At 47.4% G+C, this 24,993-nt stretch overlaps 7 protein-coding genes across 7 annotated transcripts; 2 read left to right on the plus strand and 5 right to left on the minus strand.

Moving 5' to 3' along the window:
• Positions 1 to 31: 31 nt before the first annotated feature.
• On the minus strand, positions 32 to 4,501 carry F4813DRAFT_401158 (FabD/lysophospholipase-like protein; the record flags this gene model as incomplete). The annotated part of the gene is made up of 6 exons (XM_049248363.1): positions 3,729 to 4,501; positions 3,508 to 3,646; positions 2,360 to 3,387; positions 2,073 to 2,298; positions 168 to 2,019; positions 32 to 115 (listed from the first exon to the last, which is right to left on the minus strand). Exons 1-6 carry the CDS (start codon positions 3,769 to 3,771, stop codon positions 32 to 34), a joined length of 3,372 nt encoding a protein of 1,123 aa, XP_049102149.1. The 5' UTR covers positions 3,772 to 4,501.
• Positions 4,502 to 5,689: 1,188 nt separating this feature from the next.
• On the minus strand, positions 5,690 to 7,731 carry F4813DRAFT_387052 (FAD/NAD(P)-binding domain-containing protein; the record flags this gene model as incomplete). Its single annotated transcript, XM_049246507.1, has 5 exons — positions 5,690 to 6,132; positions 6,200 to 6,602; positions 6,663 to 6,892; positions 6,943 to 7,100; positions 7,169 to 7,731. 5 exons carry the CDS (start codon positions 7,729 to 7,731, stop codon positions 5,690 to 5,692), a joined length of 1,797 nt encoding a protein of 598 aa, XP_049102150.1.
• Positions 7,732 to 9,509: 1,778 nt separating this feature from the next.
• Positions 9,510 to 10,970, plus strand: F4813DRAFT_316013 (uncharacterized protein). Its single transcript, XM_049240932.1, has 2 exons — positions 9,510 to 10,112; positions 10,173 to 10,970. Exons 1-2 carry the CDS (start codon positions 9,654 to 9,656, stop codon positions 10,806 to 10,808), a joined length of 1,095 nt encoding a protein of 364 aa, XP_049102151.1. The 5' UTR covers positions 9,510 to 9,653; the 3' UTR covers positions 10,809 to 10,970.
• A 1,349-nt stretch (positions 10,971 to 12,319) lies between these two features.
• F4813DRAFT_316031 (Ser-Thr-rich glycosyl-phosphatidyl-inositol-anchored membrane family-domain-containing protein) lies at positions 12,320 to 13,865 on the plus strand. The gene is made up of 4 exons (XM_049240933.1): positions 12,320 to 12,664; positions 12,923 to 13,171; positions 13,230 to 13,565; positions 13,622 to 13,865. Exons 2-4 carry the CDS (start codon positions 12,973 to 12,975, stop codon positions 13,744 to 13,746), a joined length of 660 nt encoding a protein of 219 aa, XP_049102152.1. The 5' UTR covers positions 12,320 to 12,664; positions 12,923 to 12,972; the 3' UTR covers positions 13,747 to 13,865.
• Positions 13,866 to 14,660: 795 nt separating this feature from the next.
• F4813DRAFT_316046 (TPR-like protein) lies at positions 14,661 to 17,509 on the minus strand. The gene is made up of 2 exons (XM_049240934.1): positions 17,164 to 17,509; positions 14,661 to 17,095 (listed from the first exon to the last, which is right to left on the minus strand). Exons 1-2 carry the CDS (start codon positions 17,335 to 17,337, stop codon positions 15,323 to 15,325), a joined length of 1,947 nt encoding a protein of 648 aa, XP_049102153.1. The 5' UTR covers positions 17,338 to 17,509; the 3' UTR covers positions 14,661 to 15,322.
• A 529-nt stretch (positions 17,510 to 18,038) lies between these two features.
• Positions 18,039 to 19,517, minus strand: F4813DRAFT_351246 (RNA-binding domain-containing protein). Its single transcript, XM_049242393.1, has 4 exons — positions 19,314 to 19,517; positions 19,047 to 19,246; positions 18,860 to 18,995; positions 18,039 to 18,788 (listed from the first exon to the last, which is right to left on the minus strand). Coding segments are annotated over exons 1-4 (780 nt in total). The 5' UTR covers positions 19,316 to 19,517; the 3' UTR covers positions 18,039 to 18,346.
• A 1,018-nt stretch (positions 19,518 to 20,535) lies between these two features.
• F4813DRAFT_316144 (uncharacterized protein) lies at positions 20,536 to 22,514 on the minus strand. The gene is made up of 3 exons (XM_049240936.1): positions 22,166 to 22,514; positions 21,144 to 22,091; positions 20,536 to 21,091 (listed from the first exon to the last, which is right to left on the minus strand). Exons 1-3 carry the CDS (start codon positions 22,287 to 22,289, stop codon positions 20,709 to 20,711), a joined length of 1,455 nt encoding a protein of 484 aa, XP_049102155.1. The 5' UTR covers positions 22,290 to 22,514; the 3' UTR covers positions 20,536 to 20,708.
• Positions 22,515 to 24,993: the final 2,479 nt, after the last annotated feature.

Genomic DNA, 24,993 nt, shown 5'->3' on the forward strand with positions numbered 1-24,993 from the left:
ATCCACTTATCCCTCTGCCATTCAATTTGTTCTATGTAAATATGTCTGCTGCTAAACGCCTTCCTAAATGCATCGCAGGATCTGCTGATATATTTAATAGCACCTTTTCGGTCTCCTAAATGATATATTGTCATTGCTATGCCATGGTTGTGATAGTAATGTCTCACATCGCACGACGTAACATAGGATCGGCTTATGCTCCTCGCTGCGAGGAAATATTCCAGTGCTATCTTGAACTTGTCTTGGTAAAAGTACACCATCGCAAGATTATGGAAAGTGTAGGCCCGGCCCATATATCCGGGTCCAAAGATCTTCTTCTCCATTTCCAAGACGTATTTAAGCCTTTTCTCCGCTTCCTCATATTCCATCTCTGTAATCTGGAGGATGGCCAGGTTTGAAAGCGTTTCGAGAGTCTTCGGATGGGAAGCACCATACCGCCTTTCAACCTCCTGTGCTGCATCAATTAGGATGTCCCTAGCTTCTTTTGTTTGCATCATGTAAAATAAGGCTATGGCTAGGGCAGTCTGTGTCGCTAGCTTATCTTCTCCGGGATGAAATGCGTCGAAGATACGGAGGTTAACCCGTAACGTTTCTGCAGCACGTTCATACTCCCCCATCTCTATATGGACTGCTGCATAAGCCGTTAGAGCACGGTCTGCATATAGATGGCCCTCGCCGTGAAGAATTTTCCGCCCTTTGAGGCAATTCGACGCAATAATAAGAGCTGGGTCAAGGATTCCTCGACGTCTTGCTGCTTCGACAATACTCTCTGAAACTGTGAGCAGATTTTCGGTCAGTGCCTTTTTATTATCTACGATGATCCGGCCGGCCTTAAATAGCTCCTCGAAAAGTATACCACCAACCCCCAATGATTCTTGTAATAAACCATATTTATACTGAAAAGGCACCATCAGCATAGGGTCAGCATCTGAGTCGATGTCTTCGGTACTCTTCATAACAGCCTGCACGTGGGGGAGGACTTTGAAGCCGTACTGGAAGTCATTAAGGGTGGATTGGGATTCAGTGAACGAGTCGAAAAGGATCAGTCTAGCAGCCTTCGCCCGCGCATGGCGGAGATAATCGGGGGTTCTTTCTCTCGCCCAGTTATGTACGAGACCATGGATGGAGTACAGCCTCCGAACCTGATCGTCTTTGGTCACTTTGACTAGTGAATAGGCAATCAACAGGTCCATGCCTAATTGCCATCGACTCTCAATCCATTTCCCGGAATCATCGAGAGCCAGCAGATCGGCGAAGGACTCAGCACCGACTCCATAGTCATCTTGATGTCTATCATTCGGACGATAAGTAGTTGCCCTCTTGAGGATATTTCCCATCAGGCCTTCGTTATGGTAGAAGGAGAAAAGGTTTAAGAGCTGAAGCGCATATTTTGCAGCCTGCGCCTTTGAATCGTCTGAAGCTTCGTGGGCTTGCTTGTTGAGAATCTTATACGTGACGTCGAAGGAAGCATGTACGGCTCGGAGGACGGCCGAGCTGGCCGAGCCGCGATTAGAACCTGGTTTATTCAGTAAATCATCATGCTGAATCTCGAGCGCGGCCGCGTACTCTGTAACTTCCCACTGCATCATCCGAAGCGTGGCGGCCGCCTGTTCAATGGCCAGAGGCAGATAACCCAAGGATCGTACAAGTTTCACCCCCTCTCCGCGCACTTTTCCATCTACATTGGCGAGTTGTGCTCTGGATAAGAGTAGCTCGAGTGCGTCTCCTTCGCTTATTACGTCCACAAAGGTTGACCACCTTTGAGCAGGTTTGATGAGTTTGTTCTGGCTCGTGAAGAGCACGGCGCCGTTGTTTCCACCGGGTAGGTACTTGCTCACGTCTCCACGCACATCGTCGAGGACCAGGATCCATGAATGCTCTGTCTTCTCCAGCCATGGTAGCAGTGACCTTGGTGACCCGTCGCCAGCGTAACCGTATTCTGAACAATTCGTGAGTTCCCTAAAACCAGCCTCGATCGTTTCTTTGCTCATCGCATCAACCCATAATATCATGTCAAAGCTAAGAAAACACATCAGAAAACTATACTTAAGGAGTATGGTATTGACTCTTACCAGTGTCCATAAACGTCTAGAAATTTGGAGGCGACCTGCGACTTGCCGACACCAGGTTGACCATATATGAGATGACGTCGCTGGCGATCCGGACGCAGCTTATCTGGGCAAAGGTCCTTGGCAAGCGTATCAACAATATCTTGTCTACCGATGAAGAACTCGCTGACGGGTGGTCGGCTACGGATATCTTTCTTAGGCGGGTCGATCTGGCCGTGGTCGGATTGAGCTTTTGGTTGCTTGCGGTCAGCTTAATTCTACGAAGGCATAAGCAATAACTGAGTATTTACCGATCTGGCCAAGGGTAATCCCTCGTGGCTTTGCCTTGTCTATCAGGATTCGCACAACCTTGTCGATCTCGGACGACTCCTCTTCAATATACACTTGCATGAGCTTGGATAGCTCGTCGAGTTTCTTATACTCGTGTAGGCGGATATCCTCGGCTCCTCTGGGAAGTTGAAACCGAAAGTAAGTGTCTAAGTCGGCTCGTATTAGACGTCGTAGATCCTCATGTACTTCTTCCGTATTTGTGGCTATCTTTTTGAGGTTGTTGATCAGACCGACCGTCTTCTTTATTCCACCCTCGGCCTCCCCGATCGTTACCTCGCCTGAGAACCCGGTTCCCAAGCTGACAAGACAGCCTAGGACGCAGTCCGTTCCGAACAGGGCTGCCGCTTCGTCGACTACCTCTTTTGCCGGGTTGTTACAGCCCATTGCTCCGTCGATGAAGGTTCTACTGTTGTTCCCGCGGGTGAGAACCATAGGGTCGAAGTACGACGGCGCGGCTGTTGTAGCACGAGCGGCCTCCCAAATCTGGACGTCTCTGTAGTCATTCCACGGGTCTTTCATTGTAGATGTCATTTTGTTAAGCTTGGGTGGTCCAAGTGCAAGCGAATCATCTGCCGAAGAAGCTGAAGACCGAGAAGCGGATTTTGATGATGACGAATGCAAGGAAGAGGATGACGAAGGATCTGACGGGGAAGAAACTCCAGGAGAAGTATTTATCTTTAGCGGGGGCGGTGGTTCGTAGGTTCGAAAGCGAGTGGCTTTCCCCTGTCTATGTGCGGGCTGCGAGCAGACGAAAGCTTTGGACCGAGCTTCGGGTTTCGGGTCGATCATGAGCTCTCCGATTTGATGAGTAGCGACCATACCCTTGATAATATCTACAAGAGGCTTCTCGTGAAATGGATGGCCGACCAATATGCCCATAATCCCTTTTCTGTTCTTCTTCGAGAATATCCTCCCCGAGAAGTCGTAGTAGGCCGCGATCGCATCCGTCGTCGTCATCTTGAATCGCGAGAGCAGGATAGCGACAAGCCTGTATCCCCACATCACTTTTGTTAGTGGAATGATCTATCATATATACCACTAGTTCAACGTCTTTTGTTCCCCTCGACGCCTCTCCCCCCCAGGAATAGTAACCAGTTAGGTTCCTTACCCGCCAGTGCTTGTGCCCGCCATGAGATCAAAGTAGTCGCATGGTCTCGGTATGGAGGCCAGATTTTGGGCCTTTTGGACGCGCTTCATAATCTCGTCTAAGACCCTGAGTTCGCATATTCCGCGGATCCCTCCCCCGTCTATCATTGATACAAATGTTAGCTATCTACGCTCAGACAACATCAAATCACGAGTCACATGAATATAGGTGAGTGGATATACCTAATGCAAGTAGATTTACCGGCGTGCCATCGTTTTTAGACATGGCTTTCCCCCCTTCTTTTTTCTATTCCTTTTCCCCCGGAGTGCTCTACACAGATCTAATTCCCTAGAGCCTCACGGTACTACGAGCAAATGTCTATTATCCAAGAAGGGTGAAGATATCTATAATACCAATGTAGACGGCAAGTAAATATAATGAACCATCGCTGCTGTAGCGGCCGGAGCAAAAGAACGAAAAGAAAAGGGTATAATTGATGCCAAAAAAAAACAGCAACTAACAAAAATGATAGCAAGTGAGGCCAACCAGCATAAGGTTGATATATGTATAACATGCACTACGGCCGAGATAAAACGACACATCACATCACAGCCCGACTGGCTGCTGCTGCATGAACATACATACATACATAGGTACATACAGCAAGATCATGTGGACAGAGGGCGGTGCCAGAGACACGGCAGCCCAGCGAGCTGCAGACGACCCAGACGGTCCAATAGGCAACTAAGCGCCCACAGGGATCCCCACGAGCGTTGGTGCACAACGAGTAAATCTACGCGACACCCAAGGGTCGATTGGGCGTCGAGCGGCCCGGTTTGGCGGTCGCTTGGGAAAACGCCTTGCGCGGAGGCTGTCGAACAGCGGTACGTAGAGTGGTATGAATGGACGGGTAGAGAGGGATGTGGGTAAGGGGGATTCGAAGCCTCCTCGGCCCGCATTGCGATCCCCCCTGGGCTCCCGAGGACGAAATATCCCGGCTTCTTTCAGCTTCTGTCTTTGGTAAATGCATGCATGCATGCATACCTATGTATTACACTTATATACGTATAGGAGAATAGGGGGTCATGGACAAGACTGTATTAATCCATATTGGCCTTTGAGTCATCCTTGATGTTGAGAAGTGCCCTTACGTCTGCCCATACATAACGACGTGTACCCCTCGGTATACCGAATAGAGCTGGCGGGGTTGTAAGATAGGTTAGGTAGGTACTTACCCGGTAAACCATACTCGTCAACATTATTTCCATATAAGTTATAACTTGATTATAACAAAAAAAAAACAACAAAAAGAATAATACATCAATGCATTACCGCCTATTTTATATACATATTGTGAAGCTTGAAAGCACCATAGGTAGGTATTTATAAACATCGTGAACTTCCATAGGTTATTAACGGCTCGGAACGGACCGCAACCCCCGCCTACAATAACTAGCGGACTTTAGGTACCTATACACCTGCGAAGGCAGTGCAATTTAGCTACACACTTAGCTTAGGTACCTTTTAATCGGATCTCACTTGAAAAAAAAGAATGAAAAAAAAAAACATGAGGCATTAACCTATAACTAAACAACTAATACTCCTTACTTGCCTTGACCGTATATTTGTTTGCCAGTTGCAAACCCACATCTATCTTAACATCTCGTGTAACTAACCCAACCTACCTGTTAACTATCTCTAGGAGAGAAGACCTTAAGCGCCCCTAATTTAGTGCCAGCGTCAACAAAGCATCCGAACGTTAAACACCTGCCGGTCCGAGGCCGCATAATAACGAATCGGCCTGCACGCTTCATACATACCTACCTACCTAGGTACCTACGTAGCAGCCCAAACTCCCGGGAAAATATGAAACATGGTAGATAAACGATAAAATCCTGGGAGCGGACTACGATCTGGTAAAGTTGTATGCTTAAAATAGCACGAGGTGAAGACTGCTATGTATGTACATGACTAGGTACCTACACCTACGAGCCGTGTACGGGGTTCGTATTGAGAGTGAAGGACTATTTATGTAAAGCACTGGAGACGTACCAAGATAGTAGCGAATTGAGTCAATAATTACACAAATATCATATTCGTAAATCATAGATATTGATTTCGTTTCGCCAAAGGAAATTCGTAACATGCATCTATATACTCGTAATACCGCGCTATAACCCTTAGTCCTGTCTTCGGTACCTATTCACGTATATACAGGTCCATCGACCGCCTCCTCCAAATACCACGTCGAGTCGACGTTAGGATCGAGCTCCCTAGCCGAGAAGCCGTTACCCAAGTAGTGAAACCTATTGTGCGCCGGGTTATCGTAGACGTAGTCGAAGTCCTCGCCGCGGAAGTGTTCGAGCATTTGGAAGAAGTGCACACGGCTGCCTGGGTGTAGAGCCGTGACGGGCCCGTCTTCGGTACCGCCCTTAAACCAGGATTTACCTGGCGATGCCCATACCGTGCGCGGCATAAAAGTCGTTACATGCTGGCTGTAGTCGTCTACCGCTGCGTCCGACGGCACAATCGCCTTAATGCCTTCTTTCTGACACTTGGCTATTATGCGAGTGATGTATCTCGCGATGTGCTCGCTTAAGGTAAAGACGCTGCCGTGGCCTATAGGCCCGTTGGGACCAAGGAAGGCTTCGAGAACTTGTTAGGATAAAGTACGCAATCCTAAAGCCAGGGCTATTATGGATTAGGTACTTACTGAAGTAGTTGGGCACGCCGGCAAGTGCGCACGACATGTAGCCTTTCGGCGTCTCTGTCTTCATCGTGTCCTGGACGTTACCATGTCTACCAACGATGGGGAAGCGCGGAACGAAGGAAGTGTCAAAGCCCGTAGCGCAAATTATGGCGTCTAACTTGATCACTTCGCCCGACTCGAGTTGAATGCCTTCCGGCACAACTGCGGCGATCCCTTCCGTGATGACTTCTATATTCGGGGCCCTGAGAGCTTCTAAATATCCTGGCGCTGGCGTGATTCTGCGGCATCCCAGGGGGAACTGGGGGATTAGGGCCTTGCATAGCCTTTCGTCACCCCCTAGAGCTGCCTTCATATACTCGGCAACCTTACTGGTTGCAAACTTCTGCGCCGGGCTGCCGTTCACCACCTGCGCATGAAAATGTCAGTGATAATATTATCGAGGAGCCGGGAGTAGGCATGTCCTTACGAGTGCGAATGCGCCGTTGCTATCTTTCTCGATTGTTTTGATGAATTTACGGTAAAATGCTGGATCCGACTTGAACCTCTCGATTTGTCGTTGCGTAAAGTTCTCCTTCTCGTCGAGCTCTATCTCGCCAAGGATATCCTTAGCAGGTCCTCCCATCACCTTCATCGACAGTATTCGTGGGGGGATGATCCATGTCGGAGTACGGACGAAATGATATAGCTTTTTGACACCTACTAGGGGTCAGTTTATATTGTAGTGAGCAGAATAGGGGTCGACTGACCTGGCTGGATTGTAGGTAGTAACTGGATTCCCGACGAGCCATTCCCAATCAAAGCAACAGTCTTGTTGGTATAGTCGAAATCTTTAGGCCAGTTGGCAGTATGCATTAAGTTTCCCTTGAAGTTATTTATCCCCGGGATGTCTGGCCATTTCCAGTTACTGGAGTATCTTTATTAGCAGTGCGTTCTGCGCAGGCGGTGTGCTCTATAGTCGATGGTCTATCTTACTTTAGTATGCCTGATGCGTTGATGAGAAAGTTGGCATTGTCTCTGAACTCTTGGCCGGTCTCAAGGTCTACGACACTTAGGTCCCAAAGCCCGCGGTCCTCGCTCCACCAAGCACCTACGACCTTGTATCGAGTCTTGATCACGTCTGACATACTCTCTTCTTCGCATATCCGGTCTAGATATTGCTCGATCTCTTCAGCAGGCGCGAAGAAATTAGACCATTCGGGATTTGGGCGCCATGAGAACTGATAATTATGACTTGGTACGTCACATCTACATCCCGGATAACGATTCTCGAACCAAGTTCCCCCGACTTTCTCGTTCTTTTCGTAGATGACGAATTCGTAGTTGGCTATGTTTCTCCTAAGGGTCCGTATCATATTTATGCCACTGGCCCCCGCACCAATACCTACGATCCTGACATGTTTAGTAGTTCCGAGGGGTGCCTCTTGGATTGTGTAAGGTGGCTTTGATATGATCCCAGGAGCATTAGTGTTGCTTATACTCTGTTCACCATAGTCTGGTACGTGAGGATCTTTGCGGTTGGTCTTATGGCGTGTCATGCTGCTTGGGATGGTAAGAATATGAGAAATCCGACGCTGTAATTTCGTAATATCTCTCATATTCTCGTGTCTAAGGACACACAAGCTTTATACCTGGGCTTGAACCTCGATTAAAGCCAACTAGTAGACGTAAAATCGTATCATCTAGTACCCTTGGCGTGATGGAAGGCTTAGCTGAAAGCGGATACAAGTAGGAGGACCAACCAAAGCTTATACCTAGACCTTGTAGTTCTAGAAATGGCAAATAAGTTGGGTAACAGGGAGCCGCGTATTCCAGCCTACCATCAGAGAAGGAAGCTCTCTTTTTAGTCGTTTACTATGTCAGAGAAGTAACCTGCCCGCTATCCGTTCAAAATGCAATCTATTTGTTGCCCCCCTCAACTCATCACATTGCGTATATGGCTCATGTTTGCGTCTCTAACTCGGGCTGTCATATATTTATTTACAGCCATCCCCCCTGCCGGGATACGAATAAGAAAGCAGTCCATTGTAGGTAACGGAACTGGTTCGCCACGATAGTCGAGATGAAATAAGACGAATTGAGAGCAACCCTAGCATTGACACGCCAAGTTCTTTAACTAGGAAGCCAATGAAGAGTTGTCTGATAGGTCGTCTTGCTTGGTTATCATGAATGGGGTCGGACGTTGTATCGTATTTTAGCCAATCGCCCATTGTTCGTGGAGGGGCTTCCACGTTCCTATAGCCGTGTCCCATAACTGTGCTGCACTGTACTTGGACTGATAGACATTTGTCCCACTGAGGCGTGCATCTACCAAACTACACCCCGAAGCAGCCGAGCACAATGGGAAGTTTGAAGAGTTTGAAGGAGCAAGGTCCCTGAAAGAATCTAATTCTCGAGTGCATACCTGCATATCCTGCATATGAGGTACATGTGCAATGCAAAAGATGTGATCTAGTGTAAGATGTTGGTCGTTTGTGTTGGTTGACCAATGATCACGACGGGCTCAATGCCTCATGTGTAAAAATGTTGACATAGTGTAAGCTCGGAGTTACCATAAAAGATTCAAATTGGGGTTTGATCTGGTTGCGATGGTCAATTACCTGTCAATTAGATCCCCGCATTATCCAGCTTTAGGTAGGTACCTTAGGTACAGGTATTGTACACCAAATCAGGTACCTAACCTACGAGGGCGCAGCTCATCCCAAAGTTATCCTTGACCATCAACCCAAAGTCTAACCCAATCAGGCATATGTGGACCATTTTACACCATAATAGTACTAGCGCACCCAAAACTCAACTACCATTTCACTAACATTATATTTATGTAAATATACGCTTTTATACAGCATTATAAGACTTAATAAAATAAAAAGTTTATTTTAAAATAAGTAAAAGATAAAAAATAGGTAAGCGCATATCTAATCAATTTCTAATCGATTAGGAATTGATTAGATAAAGCGCGCTAAAAACCTAAGTGCTTAGCGCTATAATACAGGGAACTTAGTGGTTATAATGCGCTGTAATTACAGGGCATTTAGCCTTATTCTAATGATTAAAAATGCTAAAAACTCACCCCAAAGTCGTACAAAGCTCACCCCAAAGCGGACCCCGTCAAATGCAACCAATCAAAATGTTGGATCTAAGGCCCCAGCTTTTGCCAAATCGGGTTAGACTTTGGGTTGATGGTCAAGGATGACTTTGGGATGAGGTGTAGACTCCTAACCTACCTAAGGAGGTAGCCAAGCAGCCTCAAGTACCTAACCTACCGTACCCTAACTAATCGCACGCATTGTACATGTACATACCCACCTGTCTGTATCTCGTTTTCAAGGGTCTGAAAATGCACTTTTAATTGTACATATTCAAACCTTAGATAGGTAGTGTCCACTCGCCTCACCCTTACAGTGTCAGACATATGATAAGGAGGCTGAGATATAATTAACTCCTGCACCTTCTCGATATGTCCGGTCAGTTTTCTTTTGGATTTTCCGGCGACGATATAGAGGATGACGGGCAGTCAAACTCTGCAGGCCCACAGGTCAGCGCATCTACGCAGCCGCAGGCGTCGGCTAGTGCATTTCCTGTGCCAGGAAAACCTTTACTCCCGGCCACCAGTCATGACTTACACCACATGCTTTCTCAGCTACCGTCAAAAATTGCTTATGGCATCTTGGATATTGATCTAGACGGTGCTGGGAACATTCAGCTCCCCCGCCGAGAGCTATGGGACGTCCGGGTTCAGCTCATGGCCGAAGATGACGGAGGTGATACCGAACCCGGACTGGGCAATCATGATGTGAAGACCGGAGTCTATGAAGGCGGATTTAAATCCTGGGAGAGTAGTGTGGATCTCGTCAAGGTCCTCTCGCTGTCGAAATCCTTCCTTTCTGACATAGACACGGTCCCGAGGTTGATCGAGGTAAGTCTTCTCGGTCGTAATCGGCAGGTACCGCAGAAATAACCAACTAGACATTTCTAGCTCGGTTGCGGCACGGCTCTCCCCTCATTGGCGCTCTTCCAGTGGAGCCTCAGTCTTCGGGCGCCTGAGAAGAGCTCTGCTCTCTCCATAGTCTTGGCCGACTATAATCCAACTGTCCTACAGCTCGTAACACTGCCAAACTTTGTCTTAAGTTGGGCTCTTCATCAACGAGCAGGTTCGCCCCTGCTAGAAAATGCCTTCTCATCAGAGGGGGAGCTAGATCTGACACCAGAAGTTCTTAAAGCCTTCGATGAATTCCTAACGGCTCGCAAGATCTCTCTTTCATTCTTTTCAGGCGCCTGGTCTACCGAGTTTATCCGGCTCTTGAACTCCGATAAAACTCCCAAAATAGGGAATAACTCCGGTCAGCGAACAATTATACTTGGTGCAGAGACAATTTATTCCCCTTTTGCTCTCAGCGCATTTACGCAGACCATATTCTCTTTGCTCGAAGAGGAAAAGGCGCAGGGTAATGCGGCCGAAGCATTAGTTGGTGCCAAAAAACTCTACTTCGGTGTGGGTGGCTCGTTGGACGACTTCGTTACGAAGACTCGAGAGATGGGTGCCAATGTTGAAGAGCTCCGAGAAGAGGCGGAAGGCGTCCGTCGCGGTGTTGTTCGTTGCAGCCTTCCTTAAAACATCCATCATAGCTATCCAAGGCCCTAGGTAAATCTATGATAGCAACGGACTGTAGCTTTAGGAATCGTCAGATCCTGAGCCATAATCAGAGCCGCCTATCTCGAATACCGAGAATGTATCTTGGGGTCACAAAACTGCTGTTTCCTCATTAGAAATCATCCATCAAGGTTAATGCATGAATCGACATCTATAGCCGCAACCTTATAGTTGAGCCAATGGATAATGGATAAGGGCTGGCCAGCATCATGTTTCAACTTTCTGATTTTGCCTGCTGGAATCACAACGTGTGGGTAGCAAACCTAGAACTGAGTTGATCTTCAATGCAAATGCCGGCACTAGTAAGACACCATCTTGTTCTTGTAATACCTATCTGTATGATCAAGGAGGGCAAACTAGCCAACAACATGTTGTTTCCTTGGAGGCGACAAAACAGAAATGAAACATCTTGTGTAGACAATCTCCTAGGGTATTGTTAATTAGGTTTTAGTTGAGCCTTGTCTCGATCATCAGACTCGTAGAAAATCATGCTACGAACGTTGAGGGGTGTAGATGGTTAATAAGAGGCACCTTCCGAGGTCATTTACAGATTCGGGAGTGGTTGGTTATAGTTGGTTATGGTTATGGAGAACCCCCTAAATTGCATATCGGGTACCTGGGGAAGCTGCAGGGAGGGTTCTGGCCGGGAGCACCCCTGTTGTTTAGATACAATTGGGTCTTCAATGCAGGAACCAATCACCTAAGACTGACAGCCTAGACATATGTAGCGTGGATTTGGCGAGATTGCACGGCCCCACATATCTGCTTTTGGTTACACAGCTGCACGGGTCGAGATCCTGCCGCGAACCGGACTTTGTATATACTTTTATTGTCGATACCTGTACCTAGTTTCCCCTTATTAGCAGACCTCGTTGGATACGTAGGTAGACAATGTTTGTAGATCCTGCTTGAAACCTAAATGTAAATGAGTTGAATGATATTATAAATGTTGAATGCCCTTTGTGCATATGCAGGAGATAGCTACCCCAATGCGGCTCTAAATGAACTGGTAGTACATACCTATGTACTAAGTTGGCAGGCACTGCCGAATGAAATCATACCTATGACATTTTTCATAGGCGCATAATACGCAGTGCTAGCGCACAAGTCCCTGGCTGTGTGCCCAAGGCTATATTGTACGTCATGTTCTGATCTTGGCATACGCAGCATTTTTACTGCATACCTGGGTAGGTAGGTATGTTTATATAATTCGGGTCGACTTTTAGGTATGTAGTCGGCACAAGTAATTAAATTCGTCATGCCTGGGGCTGGGGGAGAATCTTGGAAAGAAAGTACTGGGTAGCATTCAATAGGGCAAAACATTGGCGGCAACCGCAGTATTTGCCCAGATTAGGTCTACGTAAGGCCCAAGGCTTAGCGGGCGGAGATAATTGGCTGGAATTGATCTATAATACTACGCAACATTCGACCAAGATTAGCTCTTTTCTCGAAAAGGAAAGGCACATGGCTGGGTGAAGATTGGCAAGGTTTCCTAATTGCATATTTCTAGGTAGGTTTGCCATAATTAAGCTAAATTGGGATTAGTCAAATGGAATTTTAGCGGTTCCTGACTTCCAAAGTTCGTGTGCTATCGCAAGTCCATCTTGTATTTGCGATTGCCAATTTCCCCGGAGACGCGGCCTTGCACTTTCCTGGCCTGTTGACGCACCCAAGTTGGGCAAGAACCTTCTCTTTTTTATTTCGTGCCAGCTGCTCACCCGAGCTTCCATTCCTTTTTCAACCTTCACACGCTCATTATCCAAATCCGATTCTCTTGTCGCCTTTTCGCGTACAATCTTCTAATTCCAACAACATCGGTAAGTTTGCTATTTGTCTTATGTTTTATATAGCCCGCGAGAGAAATCCCACATCACATCAACCCACTTCTACTTGTTGGCCTGCTACGTCGCGACGGTCTTTAAGATCCCAATCGGCAAGTGGAAGGTTATTATTTACGGGACTGAACCACTGAAAATCATCTTACGTCTCTACGGATAACGTCAATTACCGTTGTCGGCAGGCAACATAGTTATTATCGTGTGAGCTCTACTAATCTTGTTCTCGTTCCTCCACAGATCATCTCGTCACTCTTTAAGTACTTTGATACTTTCCACCACGAGCCAAAATGAAGGTCTCTTTCATCACTACCATCCTTGCCGCTCTCCCGGCCTGGGTCAGTGCGGTCGCCATCACCAACACCAACTTCAACGGCATCCAGGCTGGCAAGGCTTTCGAGGTCACCTGGTCTGATGCTGTTGGCCCCGTTTCTCTCACCTTGAAGGATGGCCCCTCTGACAACCTCAAGACCGTCTCCGAGATTACCTGTAAGTCTTACAAAAACCCGATAGCCCACTCACTGGGCCTATTGCTAACAATGCACAGCCGGCCAGACTGGCACGAGCTACACTTGGGTCCCCTCTTCCTCGCTGCCTTCTGGCACCTACGCCCTCGAGATCAACGACGGCAGCGAGGTGAACTACAGCCAGCAGTTCGAGATTTCAGGCGGCTCCGCTAGCAGCAGTTCAGTCAGCACCACGGCCTCGCAGACTAGCACGTCTTCGGCTGTCTCGTCGACTATTACCTCTAGCAGCGCCACCGTCACTAGCAGTGAGACTTCTTCGACTCCTACTAGTTCTAGCACGTCGTCTGGGTCTTCTAGCTTCACTACCAGCGCCAGCAGTGGTTCTATCACCTCGTCTAGCACCCATGCTAGTTCCAGTAAGTCAAACATATATATATGCGCCTATTAGATTTAGCGAGCTGACAAGTTGTAGCTTCTTCCGCAGCCAGGACCTCGTCTGCTACCTCCGCGACAGCCGTGCCCAACACGAATGCCGCTCAGACGGTGGCTCCGTTTGTGGCCCCGATGCTTCTCGCAGTTGGTGCGCTTTTTGTGTAAGCGCATGATATGATTCGCGTTCTTCAACAAAAGTAACATGATTCTCCCGGTCCGGATATTTTCGTTGTACAAATACGCTTTTCGCCTCCCGTGTAATGCCACGCACTGATATTGAGGCTTAATGGAAGGGAACATATGATTTAAGAGCTGTTGCTATTACGGGGATTTCGACGTATGAAGCGTTTTGGGACTACTTCGTTGTATACGTATAGTATCCCAGATCAATGTATAATCTTCTCAGCGACAGGTAGTCTCCGTCGCATAGTCGTGATAAGATCCATCTGCTAGTACTTGATGAAATTGATGAAATTCAGATCCTTCAGTTAAACTACGGTCAGGGGCACATCTGCCAAGGCTATCCTTCTCCACTTGGCATACCTGATCTAAGACTTCGGTGCGGGAACTCGCATGGTCCAATAGGAGAATAAGCATGCGAGATAATTCCAATGTCTTAAACTTGCAATTAGGTAGCTGCTAAGTACATAAGTTGTATCTATGATGTACCTTGTATATGGTGGTGCCTACCTATCTAAGTTAACTCTTGTTTAGACTGAAATGTACCTATATCCTTTGCGTGTAACCAGATGGAGATATCAATTGGTACCTATTCCATGTAGGTATGCTCTTCTTTTCCTAGCGTCTGCTGAGTAACGTAGATTGTACCACTATAAGCTAGGTACCTATGTAAGTAGCTCAAGAGGACGACATACCTATGTACATTCCAACGAAATAACAATAATCCTATGTATGCTATGCTATGAAGCGGTCATTATAACGTCCAGCACGCATGTATAAATAGACTTATAAAATGGGTGAAACATTCCTATGAAATTGCCTTTGAATCTCCGCGTGAAGAAAATCATACAAACTAACCTAGCTTCTTCTAGAATAAAACCCCCTATTGCCTACTCTAGCCACCCAAGGTAAACTAGTCTAGTACAAACAAATGAATGTATTGTTGATAGTCGGAATATGGGCTTTAAAGTACCTACACATAAGGTACCTAGGTAGATAGAGGTAGGTAGTCAATATTCCCAAATATTTTCGTAGCCGGTATTCCGGATGATCAGGAAGAAAAAATGAATGTACAAATTAACTCGCCGTTACTCGACATGTATATAACACCGTCACCAAAGCGAACACAAGGGTCTTAAGAAGCCTCAATAAATAGATAGCAACCCTAACTACCCAGGTAGTCATTCCCATAAACTCACGAGCTTAACATATATACTAATACCAATTTCCTATCCTGTTTTCAACATGCTTGCAATAGACATCCCGTAGAGAGTGAATGTCTTCGGATGCAAATCCACACTTGGCGCATATTAGATCCTGTAGTCTGGTAGGTAGGTAGTTAATCGTCTAAACCTCAGCGGCCTTTCCAGTCAACTATTCTGGCCTTGGTGTCGATATAAAATACTCCGACGTTTCCTAGCATTCGGAACGCACGAGGTCATACAACTTCGTTATCCCTACCGCTAACCCCCTTTTCCTCCATTTTTTCATTATATCATATTTCGTCTCCTCATTCTCGATATTTATCAGCCTACAACCCTTTCTACAGTAAGTGGCCTCCTTAAAAGTCGATCTCGCCACGGAACACCTCGGGGTCGACACCAGGAAGAACCTTCTCGGCAAGATCCCTGCGGCCCATCTGCGTGAAGACGCGGCGCAGAGTGTCGTACAAGTTGGTACTCCGGTTTTGGGTGGTCATTGCGTCGAGCTGTGCGTCACTGACGCCGCCGCCTAAGAGTTCGCGAGCCTTCTCACGGCCCTCCTTCTCCACCGTCTTGTGCATGCTGAGCGCTGCCAGCAAGTGGCCTGCCGCCTCCGCATGGCATCCCATGTTAATGCAGCTCACCCCAAGGTTATACCGCGCGCGCACGAAGTTAGGCTTCAGCGTCAAGGCTTTCTCGTACGCCGCGATCGCGTCCTCGCTCTTGCCGCTATTGGCCAGCGTCGCCCCTAGACGGTTCCACAACAAATGCACCTGGTTTTGCCGGTTAGACGCCCCAAGCTCGGATGACGCTAACGCCGCCGAAAAGCAGTCCACGGCTTTGTCGTACTCTTCAGCACCGTAGAATAGCACGCCTAGACCTACTTGCACATCCGGATCCATGTGCTCGCCGTCTGGACTGAGCCGAGCAGCCTTGATGAAGAGTTGCGTAACCCGGTCGTGAAGCTGATGGCGTTCTGTGAAGCCTAGATCAGCCGCAGAGGAGAGGTCACCAGGTGAAATGACAGAAGGGTATCTGGTGGATAGCCATCGCTCTAGGGTTCGGTAAGCTATACTATCATAGCCTTCGTTCGTATAGGAAACCGCTAGGGTCATGAGTGCGGGTGCGTTATTCGGGTCGAGGTTCTTAGCTTGCTCTAATGCCCGGATAGCTGCCGTCTCCTTCTCGTTTTGCGCCTGAGCCATACCGAGCTGGACCCACGCGTCTACGTGTTTCGGATCTTTTTGAACAGCGGCCTCAAAAGCTAGAGAGGCTAACGATAGATTGCCACCCTCGTCAACGATCCGCATACCCTCCTCAAACGGGTTTGCGGTGTCCTTAAACAGATTCTCCTCTTCGAAGAGATAGTTCTCTACATCAGGGTCGCTCATTAACCTGCTATTGGCGCCAGGCATACCCCAGTCTCCAAAGCGATCGGCCCAGTCAGGATCCCCTAACTGCTCAACCCACTCTTCCTCGTTAATAGCTTCCTTAGCGGCGGCCTCCTCTGCTCGGATGCCTCTCCAGATAGACTCGAAGTCTCCAAACTCGTTCGTTTCCGACTCTAGGATCTGCTCGTCTAGCTTATTGAGCTCGGGCTCAAGGGCAGCAGCCTCATCTTTTTCTTTAATATCATTCTCCTGTAGTTCGAGTTGCTTGAATTGTTCTTCCCATTGTTGATCGTCTAGTTCCACTACCTTTTCTTTTCCCTTCCCTTTATCTTGAACCGCTTCTGGTGAGAACTGCTGTTGTGGCATAGGACGGTACATGGGCATTCCACTCATACCGTAGCCCATACCCATGCCCATGCCGTTCATCGTTCCCATTCCCATCATCGGGTTTTGATACTGCATGGCTGAAGGCATGGGACTTGCTCGGGATGAGTTCGCTTGACTTGTCATCTGCTGGAACTTGGCATAATCTTCGGGACTGAATTGTGTGCCCTGGGGGACCTTGAAAGCGGATTCCATCGCTGCCTGTGGGTTCTGCTGGAATTCGTTCGCCCATGCTGGTGAAGTCGAGTTCGCTCGTAGGTGAACACCGTGCGAGGGGTGATCTAATCGTATCTGATTCATGCCCTCAAGCGGCATGTCGGGTAGTCGGCCATTCTGCTGCAGAAAGCCGTTCATCATCTATGGATATGGATATGTACTATTAGCTGATGCATTCGTGGTAGACAGCTATTAATTAGTATTCATACCTCATCTTGCGGACCATGCTGTGCGGCACTACGAAAGCCGCCCATGCCACCCTGAGGAGTTCCATTTCTAATACGATCTCTCTGTAGACTGTTGTCTTCCTGGGTATGTTTTGCAAACTGGCTGAGAGGGTTGCCCGCCGTGGAGCACTCAGGCCCGCCACCGAGGAAAGACATGTCGGAAATCGGAAGTCAGAGGGGGATTTATGTACGATCTGACGGATTGAATTTGCGGATGGAACTATGCGCCGAACTATGCTATAGCTCCTTAGTAATGGGCGATAGTAATGGAAGATTTAGAAGATGTAAACAATGCTGATTACTACAATCAAGTCAATGTCGGAAGGTGGTGGCGGAACTTGGTGCACTAGGGTCTAGGTTAAGAATTTATCGTATGAAGTAGGGAAAAGGCACAGGTGGTCACCTAACCTGGACGTTTTGAAATTTAAAAATGATGTTTGAAAAAGGAAGGAATATTCACATATAGATAAAAGATGGGTGAATTTGGGCGAAATAGACAAAATGGTTTACTGTAAAACTTTATTACAAAGCCGTTTTGACAAGGAGGTGACCTCACAGCGTACCTACCTTATTATTATGGTACCTAAATGGCCCAAGATGCCGAGGAAAGCCAGAGGCCAGCCACCTGTACCTACAATACCTACGGTATCCGCCGAGGTCAATGATTTGCCCCACCAAAAGCTTCGTGGTAACCTTCCATTTGACTGTACAACACCTAGCGTGATAAGTGGCCCGTGCAAAGTGCAAATAGTACCTAGGTTAGGTACTTATGTATACCGTTGGCTTCATGAAAAGCCTCAAACTGCGAAATGTCCACAACATGTTACATTTACCATGTCACATAAAGCAAGCAAGTATTAGAGAGAGGAAGTTTTACATTCAGTTTCCTATGAAACCAAGTTTCGTGCTGACTACCATATTTGATAGAGGCAGCTCTTCTTAAAAAGAACTTGAACCCATGATGTTACATACAATAGCTTTCCATTCAATTGATGAATAGCTGCTAGTAAGGCCTGATCCATGTTGCCTCGAACCTCCCATGATTCATCTGTCATGACACCTTCCTGGTCACATGTCACATACCCCATCGTCCAACCGAGTGCCTCCTGGAATATGAGATAGCCATCAATCCGAAGGCAAAAGCATCACACCTGTCGAAACCCGCCTAGTTGCGCGGGTCTCGGTTTCGGGTAGATCGAGGTCGCTCGGTATTCGGAGTGCTCGCATAGTCAATGCGTAGAGTGCGGTCTCCTAGCTGGAAATTCTGGAGCTTGTCGTACGCCCTTTGTGCGCTCTCTATGTCCTTGAAATCAGCATGGGCGAAGCCGCGAGGCCAGCCAGTGTTGCGGTCCACAGCTACGCGCACATTAACAACGTCTTCCAGATCCCGGAAGATGTTGTTCAGATCGGCATCGGACGTTTCGTAGGGAATGTTACCGATGTAGAGCGAAGTCGTCGGCTCTCCCGGAGACTTTACTCCGGATCGCGGAGCGGAAGGCGATGTCCTGGGCTGAACAAAGAGACGACGACCCTGCCAAAACGAGTTGTCTGCTTCCTCAATGGCGCGGGTTGCTGACTCTGCGTTTGAGAAGGTAATGAAACCGTAGCTAAAACCCTATTAACACACACAATCGATAACCGGAGAGTAAAAAATGCATAAATCAATGTGCCCACGTACCCTTTGCTGGCGCCTGAGGGGTCACGGCCGATGCGGATCTCTAAGATATCTCCATACTTGTTAAACGCCTCCTTAACAAGATCATCCGTGGCATCATAGGGAAGGTTCCTGACGAAGACCTTATTGGAAAGGTCCTCTAGATCAGAGTTAGCCGTAGAACCGGTTTGTCTAGTAGATTCAATCGCACCTTCTCCGGCAGCCCGCTCACTCTCATCTTGGGCAACCCGCGATGTCTGAGAGAAATAACGAGCTAGAGGCATGATAGTAGCCGGTCGCGCATTGGCCTTGCAGATTTGCATGGCAAAAGAAGCAATCTGCTGGCGCGGGACAGCGACAGCAAAGGTTGTAGAGCATGCTGCTCTAGCAGCTGCGCGTCGAAGGGAATGCCTATTAAATCAAACAGTTAGCTCTGATTGATCTCTTGTTTTTAATAAAAAAAGGTCCAGGTTCATACATTTTAGTGATTAGTATTCTTTGAAACAAGGAAATGCCCTTCTGAACAATTTAGATGTGAAGTTGCAAGAAGATGTAAGGGAAGATTTCAACTTGAAGTTACCCTCTAGAAGAACTTTTGAATTGTTGAAGAAAAAAAATTTCGCTCCACTAAGGGAACACACCCACATAGTGTGTGTACCTTATCTGCTTATCCAAATCCACACAATTTTTACAGAACACCCCACCCCACTACAATTGAATCATGTAAGTCGCTAGCCTTAGTCAGGTACCCTAGTACTAAATTACACACACATAAGTGCACGTGCCATCCGTCTGAATAAATTTCTTTAATCGAGTACCTAGGTACTGTAGGTATTTTATAGGTATTTACATTGATATATCCAAATATTTTAACTTAAAGCTGAATAATGCAAATGACCCGATTCAAACTTGCATGTAGGATCGAATCTATCTACTTGTAATATTCATTCTATTACAAGTTAACCTTCCCAAGCGTGGGTCGCCTTAGCCTATCATAACAAAGACAAGCCTGTTATAGAAACACGAGTTATAAGCTGCCAGTATACCATCAAACTCGTTTCAGGACCGACATAAAATATTAGACATGAGGCTGTATCATATCTTCGCCGTCCGAACTACGGTTGGTTTGACCCGTGGTGCTTGGGTAGGTGATCCCAGTTTCAAAGGATCGATACACGCCATTCTAACTCCCACCACAACCCCAAAGCCTTTTTTTTAAGCCTCTCCTACTATTTCCCTCCATTCCCATCCCAAATATATCCTCGTAGCTATTCACCAATCGTGAATTTGAACACCCCAAATCCGTGACATAAAATTAGCCGAGAAACAGAACGGCGGGTATATGTGTATATACACTCCAATAAGCTCAACGTGAGCAACGGTAAAACCGTAAACGATATCTCGAAGGCCGGCACTCGAGCAAGCACCGGCTAAGCATCGATATCTGCAGCCGGGTTGTCCATCCACTGCTTGAAAAATAAAATTTCGCACTTTCCCCCCTTTTTCTATAGGTGGAAAGCAGGACATCCCCCCAGGCTAGCAATTTAGGAGTCAAGGTGATTAGATAAGGAATGACTAGCATCAATCCACACCTTGATATCGTCGGCGAGTCTGAAGGGATCCAATAGCCACCCGCCTCACCTCCACCAACGCCAAAATAGCAAAATTAGGCAGTATCCTTATTCCGACATGATATCCTCTGCATCAAGTTCATCCGCACCTTAAGTTTCGAGGTGCTCATCGACGGGGAATAGCCGTTTGCTTATACGGGGTATCGATGAAAAAGCGCTGCAAGTCTAGTTTTGATAGCTGCCGCTCCCCAATATGATATGTTTACAACAACAAAAGAAAATATGAATGATAGTAGTTACGGCTATTGGTACCGACCTTGTCGATGATCTTGGTGAGGATCCTGACGATATCCATTAGGTGGCCTTTGAGAATCATATTGGACACCTGTCATAGAGTCCGGATTGCTGGGAATGTTGTTACTCAAGGCTCGTAAGGGCGGGAGCTCCGGGCGGGGGGCTCTGCCGTACAGATCTTGACCGTAGGGATCTGCAGACGGTTGCGACGGCATTGCAGTATTTGGGGGGCCTTGGCCTGGTGGTATCGGAATACTTCCTCGAAGCTGCGCGTTCTCCATGCGCAACCTATCGATCTCACGACGTAACATCTCCGCTTCTTGCATGGCGGTTTGGCAATGATTTGTAATACTCTTGAGAGCCTCGCCCTGTTTCTGATGCTCGGCAATAGCTAAATAGCAGTTAGTATGTGCGCCAATGCTTATAATTGTACAGCGGCATACCTTTCGTTAGAATTTCCCACTTGGATGCTTTTGATCCTCGTTCCTGTGGCATCAAATCGCGAAGCTGATCAAACAACTCCTTCATCTCTGTTCTCCGCTTCCGTTCCGCCAGCTTATGACTTTGCCGAAGCTCAGGTGTCCGACTATACGGTTGATTGCCACTATGCGGGCTAGACTCTTCGCTATGAAGATCCGAGAGTTGCTTGTGCTGAAGCGTGTGGTGGTGGATAGTTTGGAAATCCGGGGCTATACCATCGTCCAGACGGCGCTGCCCAGGGGGTAACCGAGACTCGGTCGTAAATTGGCTACTTGCAATCGATTCCGAGATACTGCTTCTCCTGGAATCAAAAAACGTGTGGTTACCAACCGTGGATGGCATGCGCTGAATTTCCTCCTCTGGAAAAGCCCAAGCTTGACCTTTAGTTGGTTCCGCTGCCCTAGCAATCGTGCTTGTGGCAGGACCAGTGATAGCCGGTGCGGTTTTAGTTGCTTTCGGATGTTGATCGTTAGGTGTGCGTTCGACATTCGGCTGGTATCCATTAGATATCCTGTGTACCGCGAGATGCTCCATTCCCGCGCGGGAGTTGCGTTGTTGCACCAAACTTCCATGAAACGAAGTCGTAGAGTGATTCTGACTCGCGTAAGGAGAACCACTCAATCTCAAATCGCCGAACCCCTGGTTAATCCTGCTATCAACACTCTCCCGTCGTGAATCTGGCCCGACACTTGCTGCACCTAAAGACATGCCGCCGGGTATAGAATCGAAAGACTGCGGCCGATCGAAACGCCCACTACCTGGTGTCGTCGGCGACACCATCGACGCCACGCTCATGTTACTCGCGGGAGTTATTATTGGCTGGGGGACTAGGTTCGTGGTGGTCGGAGAAGGAGTCTTGTCATGGACGGAGTGATAGACATTGATACCTATGCCCGAGGCTGCAGAAGTATCTATAAGGGGCTCCCGTAGTTAGCAATGCTGATACTCAACTTTCAGCTCGAGGTATAGTATAGTAATTACATACGCTTGCTAGACGCATCTGTGCTTGAATAATAGGCTGAGTCGCGATTATCCTCGGGGGCATTCAATACTGTAGCCAGCCCGGCTGGGATTTTCTGCGACACAGGTCGAGACTGATCTGCCGCCATGCTCGCGAAGTTTGAATTGGATATCTATGAAGGGGGGGAAGAAGGTAAAAACAATTATCGAGGGGCTAAGTGGGCAAGCTTTGATGAGATGCCTAGTAAGTGGTGATCATTAGAGCCACCTAACGAAGACGCAAAGACGTGCGGATGCAGCGTCGCGGTATAAGTTGGTACTTTAGACTAAAGTCGCCCGAACTAAGTTAACAGACGGACGGGTAGACTTGGGACGCGGCAGCGCTCGACATCGGTTTACATTGGTGAACAGGGTCTGATCAGCATTGACGCTAAATAGCCAATCGTAATTAAGCGCAACTAGTCCGATAAAAACTCGTGCTCAAGCTTGGGACTTGATGCTTGGTGCTTTGAGGAGAAAGAGAAGAGAAGAAAAAGTAGAGAGCGGAAGTCGGAAAGCGAGAAAGAAACTAGCTAGTAGAAGTAGTAGTAAGGTAGTTAGTTAATGGTAGAATAAGTAAAATATGGTAGCGAGTAGTAGTAGCAAGTAGTGATAGAAGATAAATAGTAAAGCCGACAGGGAACGACGTAGGTAGAACGACAGGTCAGGAAGCGTCAGGAACGTGTCGTTGGTCCCGGCACGCGAATACAGCACTACCACAAATCGACGATGCGCATCAGAAACGACTATTGGGTGTTTGAACTTAAGCTTTTGGGAGGAGTATAGTGAAAAAAAGGTAAAGAGGAGATCTTGACAAGTTATGGATGAATGTCCCCAAGAGTAAAGAGAGGATAAAGAACCCCCCAGCTCGAGTAGAGTAGTTCCCGTCAGCACAAGGGCTCTTGTACATAGGTACATACAAATTGTATATACAAAGGACCTACGGTACATGTACCTAGAAGTGTACCTACGTATCTTGCAAGTGTACCTATGTACCTAGGTAGTGCCGTGTAACGGGGGGTAGTTCCCTCTCGAAGGAGGAGGAACGTGGACGGGGGAAGCGCTTTCTGAGAGAATTGAAAGCCCAAATGAAAATGGAGGATGGGAAAAAAAAGAGGATCCACCCCTTGCTGGGATCGAAGGAGGGAGGCACTGCGCGTGTTGCTGTGGAGGAACTGCAAGAGAAATGGCAGGTCAAAAAAAAGAGCCGAGAGGATAGCCATTCCTATGTATTTCCTAATGCATACTTAGCACGCTACCTCCATGTAAGTGTCTACCTACCTATGTACATATGTAAGCGTGTAACTAACTACTATAAATGTACCTAGGAGGTATGTATGTAGGTACCTATGTACCTAAATACCTACCCTACGTAGATACATCTCGAGATAGGGTCAACTTCCATGCATGTACCAGAGACATTAACGGCAGCACGAGCAGAGCCACACACATGTACGTTATAGATGTGTCCGAATATCTGACAGCGCGATGTATGAACTGCATGTACCAGACGGATGTATTGACGCTTGTTAGTGTAGCGTGGTATGTAGGTACATGTATGTAGGAAGGTTTGTCCGTGGCGTTTAGACGATGAGACGATGCAGCTGGGCCCCTCTGGCTAAGGGTTTGTCGCATGGCTATTTCCAGGAATATGTATATATGTACATAATGTATGTATTGTTAGCGAAGGATACTCCGACCAAGAGTATAGGGTACATGTTGTGCTATAGATTATACGCTAGCGTGTCACTAATGCGCCGCCCGTCGTTTCTTTTCCCTCGTGGCTAGCCATGTACCGGGCACACGTGAGGGAAGTTGAGCAGGGATTGCCTACCTATGCATATGTGCATGGATGGTGGAGTACGACATGGGAACGCCCCGTGGCCGCAGTCGAAAGTGACTGACTGAAGTCAACTAACTATATGTACTATGTACGCCATCCCATATAGCATCCACGCCAATGCAGACGTAGGTAGCGGAATACCTACATGTACAGGTTAGGTGTGCAGCATTGGAGGTACATAACCGGCAGGTAGGTACATGGTATGTATGTATGTATGTAGTGTTAGGTACCTATGCTTGCGGCTTCCACATACATATAAGATGTACTATGTAGCATATATGTACTTCCATCAACACGCAGAGGAGTAGAGTAGAGGTAGGTAATGTTAAGTTAGGTACTCAAACGTGTAGGTAGCGTATACTACCTAATCTCTCCCAACCCCAACTAAAATCGACGAAGAAAGATTCCGGATTAGGTAGGCCTTATAATGTTACGGTCAACTTTGGATAGGATCGAGCGGCAGCAGAAGTGCAAAAGTCCAGTTTTGTGCGCGAACCGCAATTAGAAAGAACATTATTCCATGACGCTATCTTTTCTTTTCTTTCTTTTTTTTGGAGTCGGAAGAGTCGAGTTGTAGGGTCAGAAAGTTCAATTCTTTTTTTTCTGACACGCAAGGGAGTTTGAAGACTAGGTTCTAGGTGAAGACTCGGTGCTAGGTTAGGTATGTAGGTATACATATACTATATGCCGCTCCTGTCATAAGATACGAAGCGACATGGTTTCAACAAAGCTTGGATCTGTCGCCCGAGTCCAGGGAACTGGTGGTCTGTTTTTGTCAAGCTCGGGCAATCGGAGCGACCCTGAAAGAAAGGCGTTAAGAGAGGAGCTCCAGGTCAAGTCCCTGTTTAAAGCACGGGTATTCAAATGGCCTGTGCCAGAGCCGAGTGTAGTCAAATACCGGATAACGGCGTTGTTGGTCAATAACATAACCTGGATTGCGATGTCGTACACGGGAAACATTTTGGCAGGGC

Source organism: Daldinia decipiens (assembly GCF_022478715.1).
Source record: "Daldinia decipiens strain CBS 113046 unplaced genomic scaffold F4813scaffold_7, whole genome shotgun sequence".
Lineage (NCBI taxonomy): Eukaryota > Fungi > Ascomycota > Sordariomycetes > Xylariales > Hypoxylaceae > Daldinia > Daldinia decipiens.